We start from the raw sequence: 10,703 nt of genomic DNA, 5'->3' as shown, positions 1-10,703 counted from the left end.
TGTATGTATATATATATATATATATATATTGTTTAATGAACAGTGTATATATTATGATACCCCCATCGGTCATGACTGACCATGGGATTGCATCTAGAAAGTTACCCTCCCAGGCACAAGTCCAGGTAAGGTTGTTTATGGAAGACCAGCAGTCACCCATGCATACGGGCCTCCACTCTCCCCGCCACCAGTGTTATCCAAGGGAAAGGCAAAGGGGCCGATACAGCTTGGCACCTGTGACGTTGCAACTCATTTCTACAGCTGAGTGAACTGGAGCAACATGAAATAAAGTGTCTTGCTCAAGGACACAACACACAACCCGGTCCGGGATTCGAACTCACAACCTCACGATCGTAAGCTTGATGTTCTAACCACTGAAACAAGTTAAAAGAAATATATATATATACTTGAGTGTTACCTATAATATGATGGGTAATTTTGGAAGTATACTTTTGCCAACCTGGGTAATACCAGGAAATATGGCATACGTACAATAATTATAATTAAACTTGTATCAAATTTCTTGGTGCTTATGTGAAATCATGAAAAGAATATTAATTTATAAAAAAAAACTTATTTTAAAATAAAATTATATAAAATGACTTTCTTGTTTGCATAATTCCTCTCAAAACTACTCTTTCATATACTCCTTTTCTTCCTCTGTCTCTATGATTCTTTCTCTCTTACTCTGTGTGTGTGGGTGCATGGTATTCCTTTACTCATTGCCTACCAGCAAGCCTAGTATGTATACTCACCCTGTACCTCTTGTGTTAATTCTTTCTGTATCTCTTTCATTCTCCCTACCACTCTCCTTTCATGATGTAAAGCATGACTGGAGAAATCAACCAACTAACCAACATTTGTTAAATATAGATTAAAGTAACAATGAAAAAGCAAAACGTTTGGCATCACTTCAAAAGACCATTTAATTTAGAAAGAGAATATAAACATTAGAGACTGTATGCCTAAATTCTCTACCTAAATTAAATGTCCTTCTAGCTGCCTCTGATAAGCAGTCTCAACACCATACTTTCAGTTGCAGTTCAAGCCAGGGTTTTAGTGGCAAACCTAACTAAGCAGTCATAGTACATACCTATTATTTTATGTCAGTTGATGAAAACTTCTTAAATATATATATATATATCATCATCATCATCGTTTAATGTCCGCTTTCCATGCTAGCATGGGTTGGACGATTTGACTGAGGACTGGTGAACCAGATGGCTGCACCAGGCTTCAATCTAATCTGGCAGAGTTTCTACAGCTGGATGCCCTTCCTAATGCCAACCACTCCGAGAGTGTAGTGGGTGCTTTTATGTGCCACCGGCACGAGGGCCAGACAGGCGGTACTGGCAATGGCCATGCTCAAATGGTGTTTTTTATGTGCCACCTGCACAGGAAATGGATGCGTGGCGTTCAATTAAATAATGATATAAAAAATATATATATGTCTGTGTAGACATATATATATTTATATATATATATATATATATGCATATATGGGTACAGGATGTCACCAACAGTAAACAACATGAAATACAAAAACAAATGAGTTAAGTATGCAAACAATGAGAGAAAAAAATGGAAAACAGGACAAGTAAAGAACGACCCTTCATCAGTTGTCGGCTGTCTATTTACTCCCCATTTCGAGCAATCAATGACAATATGAGTCTTCGAAGACAGTTGCTCCCATAAATACCAAAATAAAATTTTGGATTTATGGAGGGTCTTCAAAACTTGCACTAAGAATAAGCACAAGGTAAAATTATTACCTGCTTTTATAGCAAGTTGATCCAGGTAGTTTATCCCGTCCCCTTCTAACTTTTAGTTCATGCAATTGAAAAAAGCCACATTACTTATGAGATGACCCAATATATATAGATAGATGATAAGCAGCTTTCTTTATTATAGTACAGATGTGACTAATTTAGAGAAACACTACTTTCATTATTCACACATCATCATTCTCATAATGCAACACTTTGTAATTTTAGTTCAAATTGAAAGTGTGAAACTATTTTCACTTTCTAATGAAACCTGGTCGTTGTAGAGCAGTTTCTTTCAAATAACTAAAGCTGGTTGTTGAGATTATGTAGAAGATATGTAAATGAAAAAATATATATATGTCTACACCAACATCATCATCTTCAACATTTTATTTACTGATTTTAGTTGCATTCAAATATGCTGTAAGTTTATGAACTTTTGTTATTTATTTTGCATGAAGTAACATTTTTGCAGGTTATAATAACCTTATTTTTGTATGACATCAAAATCTACTTTGGATACAAATGTTTCATTTTTGCATGCATGTCTTCTTTCTTTTAACTAAGCAGAACTTAGCAATTAATTTTTGTTGTTATTCTACGTGAAATTGGTTTGCAGCATATTTTCCAACTGACCAGTTCTTTAATTTCATCAGATTCTATCATTCTATTGGAAACCTGAAATCAACAGACAGCTATTTACAAAACCAAGCAGACCTGTACACACACACACACATACATATATATCATTATCATCGTTTAACGTCTGCCTTCCATGCTGGCATGAGTCAGACAGTTTGACAGGAGCTGGCCGGGCAGAAGACTGCACTAGAACTCTGTGTTTGTTTTGGCATGGTTTTTACAGCTGGATACCCTTCCAAATGCCAACCATCCCGTAGAGTGGACTGATTGCTTTTTATGTGGTACCAGCATAGGTGAGGTCAGTTTTGGCATGGTTTTTATTGCCAGATGCCCTTCTGAATGCTAACCACCTTACAGTGTAGATTGGATACTTTTTATGTGATGCACACACACACACACACACACACACACCTACCTACCTGCCTGCCAGCCTATCTATCTATCTATCTATCTACATACTGTGCTACTTTCAGTTTCCATTTACAAAATCCATTCACAAAGCTTTTTGATCTGGGGCTATTGTGGACGTGGTTGGGAAGCAAACTTCTTACTACATAGTCATGATGAGCTGCTTTCAGTTCCTATCAACCAAATTCAGAGTGTTGGTCAGCCCTAGGCTATAGAGTATTGATCAACCCTGGGCTATAAAGTATTGGTTAGCCTTGGACCATAAAGTATTGGTCAGCTCTGGGCTATAGAGAATTGGTCAGCTCTGGGCTATAGAGAATTGGTCAGCCCTGGACTATAGTAGAAGACATATACTCAAGGTGATACATAGAGTGATTGAATCTAAAGCTACATGTCTGAGTAGCAGACTTCTCTACTACACAGCCATAAATTGTAACACAGTAATAAACTAACACCTTAGTCAACAAACTAAACATGTTTCTAAAATTTACAAAGTTAGTAAAACAGAATAAAAATAGAAATAGAAGCTAACTTTAACAGTAATATAAACACAAATAAGTGACAGATGTCACCAAATGACTGCAAAATCCAGAGACCTGCTACTCCCTCCAAGCACTTAATACCCTTAGGTAACCTCACATGATGTGATGCTACACATTGTGATCTAAAGTTATAATAGAATTAGTAAACAAGCTGGAATAAGAGATGGACTAGTCATCCATGTAGTTAATCAGGATGTACAAGAAGGTATCATACTTGATATACATGATGACTGTAGTAGTTAACCATTACAAGAGTATCGGCTATTACAGGGGTATCAAGTTACTGGAGTAGGTCATGAAAGTTGCGGACAGAGTTATAGCTTAATTGATTAGGAAGAGAATTAAGCTAGATGAAATGCAGTTTGATTTTATGCAGGAAAGAAGTACTGCTGGTGTCACCTTCCAAGTGAAATAGCTACAAGTACTTGGTTAAGAGAATGTCGTTGTACCCGTCATTTGTTAACCTGGAGAAAGCCTTTGACAGAGTTCTTTACTTGGTGATCTGGTAGTCACTGAGGAAGCTAGCAGTAGATGAATGGGTTGTGAGAACTATACACTCCATACAGAGTTGCTGTTAGCAAGTTGAAAGTTAGCAACAAGAGCAGTAAGAAATTTAGGACTTATTACTCAGACTCCATTTATTTATTGTAGACTTCCAGACCATAACAGAAGAGTTCAAAAATGGATTGTTGTGGAAACAGTTAAACACTGATTACTTTGTCCTTATATCTTTAGTGGAGTTAGAAGAAATTCCAGGTGAAGAAGCAAAATCTGGAATCAAAGAGCCTCAAAGTTAACCTAGCAAAGACTAAGTTTTAGGAAATAGAAAAACAGACAGGACCTCACCACTATCAGGGAAAGGTCCTTACTCAATATGTAGAAATGGAGTGGGTATAAATTTAATACAGTGTATTCAATGGAAACTATAGATATACAAGGAGTGGAATCATAGGCAGGTTAACAGAAACAGCAGAATTTGTATCTCTAAGAATGCATGACAAATAGATGTTCAGGAAGATCTCTAGAGGTAGAAGATAGCTTCTGTTATCTAGGTAATGAAATTAGTAATGGTGGAAGATGTTCTCAAAGTGTATTAACCAGTGTAAGAGCAAAATGTAGGATATTCAGGAATTTATTATCTCTATTGGTAACTGCATACAAACTGCAATGCTATATAGTGAGACATGGTCTTTGAATACAGAGGATTTTAGAAGGCAGGAAAGGAATGAAAGAAGCATGCTCCACTGGATATGTAATGTTAGTGTACATGAATGTCATAGTACAAATGGGCTGAGAGTAAAACTGGGCATAAGAAATAGTGTGCAAGAAAGAAAACTGTGCTGGTATGGACACGTAATGCAAATGGATAAGGGGAGTTGTATAAAGAAGTGCTGATTGTTTAATATGAATGGTGCTTGCAGAAAAAGGAGATTCAGGAAGATATGGGATGAAGTGGTGGAGTCTGATTTCAAGACTTTGAACCTTATGGAGTAGATGTCAAGGGAGTGGTAAGATGCAATTTGATTCTTGAGGAGTCTTTTCCAACTTGGCAAAACTCAGTTCTGGAAGTCTTGTGTGTGTGTGTGTGTGTGTGTGTGCATGTGTATGTGTGTGCATGGATGACAGTGATATGTAGTGGTGTCATAGTTAGAGGAGTAATGAAGGGATGGGTGTTAAGAAGAAAATAGATAGGGAAAGCTTGACAGAGTTAGAGTGAGTGCAGGGGCAGAGTCCAGTAAGTGTATAGACAGAAACATTATAAACATTATGCTTCTAGGAACTAATTTTTGTCATGTCTGATAGCTACTCTCAAGCACAGCAAATTGCTAATCATACTTTCTCATCTCCTCTCTGAGGCTCAGCATTTGGAGATCAGCCTTTACTACTTCACACCATGCCTTCATGGGATTTCCCTTTCCACAAGTTCCATCCATATTTAGCAATCAGCACTTTTTTATACAGATATTCTCATCTATATGTATCACCACATGACTACACCAAAGAAGTCGGTAATTTTTCAGATTAACACCCGCACGATTTTCACTAGGGTTAGGGTTAGGGTTAGGGTTAGGGTTAGGATTAGTGTTAGGGTTACGGTTTTAGGGTCAGTGTTAGGGTTAGGTTTAGGTTTAGGGTTAGGGTTAGTGTTAGGGTTACGGTTTTAGGGTCAGTGTTAGGGTTAGGTTTAGGGTTTTAGGGTTAGGGTTAGGTAATTGTGTGGGTGTCAATCAAAAAATTACCAAGAAGTCTTCTCTCTTCCATAATACATCTGATTCTTCTTATGCACAATTTTCCTCTCAATGCATACCCATACACACACACACAAGTGCACACACATATATGCATGCATTTATATATATATATTATATATATATATACACATACGCACACACACACACATATATATTAATATTCGTATTTGCTGCTATATTTTGTGTATACATAATCGCATGCAAATTAGAATACGCTATTGTAACTTTATTATTGAGTATTTGGTGTGCGTAAACAAGAAATATAAAAAATTAATCTCGCTTTCGGGAGCTTGCAAGATTATCAGCCGACTTGAATATACAGAAAAATACTATGCTATAGGAAAAAAATTATACTATAGTATAGAAAAAATACATTATTATCTTTGAAATAAATGTAACGAAAATAAAATACAATTGAGCTAAGGGAGGTGATACGGGCAGGTGTGTGTGCAGATGCATAAAGTGAGCCTGGATGAAGAGGCCACACTAGGTAAGATACTACAGTAGCATACCTGCAGATACTAAAACGCAAATAGCTTATACAATAGACCAGTATAGTGGACAGTGTTGGAATTATAGCTTTGAAGGTTGTCCAGACCCGTAGTTTATAATGTTATTATTAAATTCGCTACATAGCCTGACCTGGGGGACATTCATACGCAGAGTTTTTTTTTGTGTGTGTGTGTATGTGTGTGCATATATGTATATCTGTATGTATGTATGATATTCATGTTGGTTATCTGGTGCGCGTACACAGTAATGACTATATGCGCTCATAGAGACTATTGTTTATAAAATAGAAATTATTGGATGGGCATACGTTCAGAATGTAAACACGTTCAAATATGTCGTTATAGCATGGTCGACATATATATGCATATTTACAGATTTATATGCATAAGACACATCCAGCCAGCCACACATACACATACATACAATCATATATATACATACGCGCGTGTGTGCGTGCTTGCGCGCGTGGGTGCGAATTTCGCCCCGAATATAACTGAATATATATATATATATATATATATATATATAATCTTCAAGTTTAGGGGGATAAAAAAAAAAAAAAAATATTCAAGGGAAGTAACTGAACGTCTTACCAGTATTATCCGTTTTCTTCTAGCTGTTTATAAATAAATCAAACCCTAACCCTAACGTCAATCAAATCACGTGTGTGATTTATTTATAAACAGAGATGTACGGAGAATACTGGTAAGACGTTCAGTTACTTCCCTTGAATATTTTTATTTATTTTTTTATCCACCTAAACTTGAAGATTACCATATATCTATATATATATATATACACACACACACGCGCGCTTATAAACGTGCACGAGAAAATGAGCATTTGTAATAATGGACACACCCACACACATATGTGTGAATGTATGTATGTGTGTATATATATATATATATATATATGTGTGTGTGTGTGTGTGTGTGTATATAAATAAACACTCACACACACCGCTTTGAGTGATGACGTAATAATAAAGGAAATAGTATAAAGAATAAATGAAAGAATGTGAAATAAATTGTTTTTTCAAAAGGCTCGTTTGTTTTGAAGTTGTAGTGATTCGAATAAAATCCCTATTTTATTAGTTGTATATCTGTTGTGGGTAATGTTATGAAAATGAAAAGTGGGTGTGCGATCGTCCAGAATATAAACAGTGTGTTTGTATGATTAATACGTGGGGTGTTGTGTTTTTGTCTCAGATCGTATAAGAATGATGAGGACGACAAAGCTGCTTTATTTTGAGTGTGGACAAGAGCAATTTTGCCAAAGAAGTGTTGATTAAATCAATTGATTACATTTCTGGTACTTATTTATATACACGTTTGGAATGAAAAGTAAGAACTAACTCAGTTTTGAGGTGACGAAGTGAATTAGGACGGTTAGTAACTTCGCCCGGAAATTTCTAGCTTTCAACAATGATTTCTTGGCATTCTGAGAGACTGCCGATTTCTTTTGATCAAGCAAATGACTCCAATATTTTCAAAAAAAGGGATATTACAACTTAAAACGACCAAAATATATTACGTTCACTTATTTTATCGACCATTGGATAATAACAATTGAGGACTGTTGCTAGGTATTGGAATATCTCCCTCCAGTACTGAGTCAGAATCGATGACAAATCATTAGTCACAAGTCCTAAGATTAATTTCCGTTGATAGGGAAAATAAATAACTCTCACGATCGTGCCTTTTCTAAAACATTACCGATCTTATCGAAATGAATATATTTAAAATAACAATTATCACTAACAACAATGATAACAGTAGGAAAGATTAATAAATACCAACCTGCTCGTAGAAATAGGAAGGTACTAAACATAGATAGGGACACAGGACAAAATACTCCTGCAAATGTTCCCAAGGTCCGCATGGATGAGGAATTCCGTCGTCCGTCATGGTTTCTCTGTTGGGACAATGGATTCGAGATGCAATCGTATGATGGAGGGTACGTGCTACTATATTCCAGGCTGGCATTACTCAGTGATCGGTGTAGTCTCCAGACCCACTGCGACCTTAAAATAGGTGTGCTCTCTGAATATACGATTCTGTGGTCATCTCTAAAGCTGTCAGTATCCAGCTCACCCGAAGTAGCATAACCAGAGAATTCTGTGGCTTTGGTGTTGTCGCTTTCTGCCATATCGTTTGAAAAGATCGACGAAGAACCGATCTGACATAATATAACTATCAGCAGCGCTGGACGGCTGTTTTGTATATATATCACGAGCACTGAAGGCGAATGTGTATAGTGAATGTGTCACAAAGGGAGAGAGAGAGAGGGAGCGAGAGAGAGAGAGGGAGAGAGAGAGGGGTGGTGAAATAGATAGGAGAGGTATATGTAAAACTAGAAAGAAAGAGGAGAAAAAATCAAAAGAGAGATAATTGATATGTTATTGAAAGAATTAATGAGTAAGAGACAGAGGTTTCACAGAAGTTGTTATAAAGTGAAAGAATAATAAAAAGAGGATGGTCAGGAGAAAGAGAGGATAGAGATAAACATCAAAGAGAGAGAACGAAGGAGACGTCATAAAAGGGGCGAGAGGTCATGTAGAGAGAGACATTGTTGTATATGTGAACCTCGGTCGATCACGGAGAAGTTAGGGAAAGAATGAAAGAGATCAAAATAAGTAAACCGGTGCTCCACAAACACCGGCAAGAAAAATGAACTTATGTGTTTTGTTCTGCGGTTGCAGCTTTCACTGTTATTTTATTCTAATTAAGAATCGTTAGTGTGTTGGACAAAATGCAAAGCAACATTTCTTCTGACTCATTACATTCTGGTTTCAAATTCCGCCGAGGTCGATTTTGCCTTTCATCCTTTCAGAATCGACAGAATAAATACCAGTTGAGCACTGGTGCCGATGTTTCAGGTTTTGTACCTTAGTAGAATTATTTGACTCTGACTAGACACCAGTCCAGGTAGTATGGAAGGGAGGTTGAAGATGTGAAACAGACCCACTATCAAAAGCTGGCTTTATTGCCGAACACCAGTATGGTAGAACTAGTCAGTTTATTACGTATTAATAATGGCAAAAGACTAGACTGTATGATTTTTATGTCCCTATAATAGACGGATTCTTTTGCTGCAAGTCAAATTCTTAATTGTATTGCTCTTGCAATTCAGCTGCCTAAGCAACTCCAATTAAAGATTTCCTTATATTCAATGCCATTCTACTGATTGTATATTTCAAGCAATTTCTTCTGTCTGTCTGTCTGTATGTACACAAGCATATATGAATATATGTCTTTTGTGTGTATGCATGTGTGTATGTTTGTATATGTACGTATGTGTGTGAATGATTGTGTATATGTATGTGTATGTATGTACGTATGCATGTGCCTGTATGTATGTTTGTGTGCGTATGCATGTATATAAGTACGTATTTTTGAGTATGTATGTATGAGTGTATGTTTGTATATCTATGTGTATGCATATATATATGTTTGTATATGCATGTGTATATGTAAATGTGTATGTATGCATGAATGTACGTTTGTATATGTATGTATGTATGCATGTGTATATGTATGTGTGTGTTTATGTATGTATGCATGTCCTTTTCTGCTTTTAATCATTTGTATGTGCACGTATGTATGTATGTTTGTGTGTGTATGCATACATATATGTACGTATTTTTGTGTATGTATGTATATGTTTGTATATGTATATGTATGTATGTATGTTTGTATATGCATGTATATATGCATGTGTATATGTAAGTGTGTGTGTATGTATGTAAGTGTGTATGTATGTATGTATGTATGCATGCATGTCCTCTTCTGCTTTTAATCATTTGAAATTTTCCTCTGGGGAAGGAGCTGGTTTCTAACTGAGATACGAATGTTCTATTGTTTGAATGTCGATAACAGTAACAAATTCACTTTTTAAACTTGAGAACACCCTTGCATATTTTTACAGATCTACTTAACAGATTGTTTTTATAATGTATAAATAAGGTGGTTGATATCTTTTTCTGAAAACCCCAGTTTATCAAAATAGTCACTTAGGCATCCACTCACAAAACCAAGTACACTAAATATTGGCATAAATGTGAATTATAATCTAGATATAAGAACTGGAGGTTTTGAAGCAGTTTTCTGTAGTTATGTATGTAAGTATGTGTGTGTGTGTAAATGTATGTGTATGTATGTGTGTACATGTATGTATATATATATATATATAGGGCTATAATTCCTCAACATTAATTCCTCAACATTTTGATAGTAATAAAATGACCTGATACTACTATGACCAGTGAAACCTCTAGATTCTAATACTTTTATAGCCTTGTCCATGCATACTGCTTACACCTTCCCTCTTTTTAGAAGTAATTGTCCCTCTGCTATCACCACTAGATAAGAAACAATAGAATTCTGAGACAGTTAAAACTTTTGTCTAGAATCAATTACTAGCCTGATAGACTCCGCTATGTCAAGATGGACTTATATATTCTTCCTCACATTTGGATTTTATGTATGCTCTCTCCCACTTGGATTTAATATGTTGCCACATTTATAATATGTCTTTTTTCTGCATTTTCGTGCAGCTGAAGATTGCTCTTCATATTG

At 36.0% G+C, this 10,703-nt stretch overlaps 1 protein-coding gene across 2 annotated transcripts in view; it reads right to left on the bottom strand.

Moving 5' to 3' along the window:
• The window catches only part of LOC106883331 (solute carrier family 12 member 9), a 113,217-nt gene that overhangs the window by 36,499 nt on the left and 66,015 nt on the right, over window positions 1–10,703 (bottom strand). Inside the window, exon 1 of one of the 2 annotated variants that reach the window (XM_014934297.2) lies at window positions 7,926–8,767. The exons of the other annotated variant lie outside the window; for it this stretch is intronic. Within the exon in view, the coding sequence (XP_014789783.1) occupies window positions 7,926–8,274 (349 nt within the window). The 5' untranslated portion in view covers window positions 8,275–8,767. Of the gene's footprint in view, window positions 1–7,925; window positions 8,768–10,703 lie in introns of those variants that run through there. 2 annotated transcript variants of the gene reach the window in all.

This window comes from Octopus bimaculoides, chromosome 3 (genome assembly GCF_001194135.2).
Source record: "Octopus bimaculoides isolate UCB-OBI-ISO-001 chromosome 3, ASM119413v2, whole genome shotgun sequence".
NCBI classification, from domain to species: Eukaryota; Metazoa; Mollusca; class Cephalopoda; order Octopoda; family Octopodidae; genus Octopus; species Octopus bimaculoides.
This window is presented reverse-complemented; position numbering and strand designations above follow the sequence as displayed.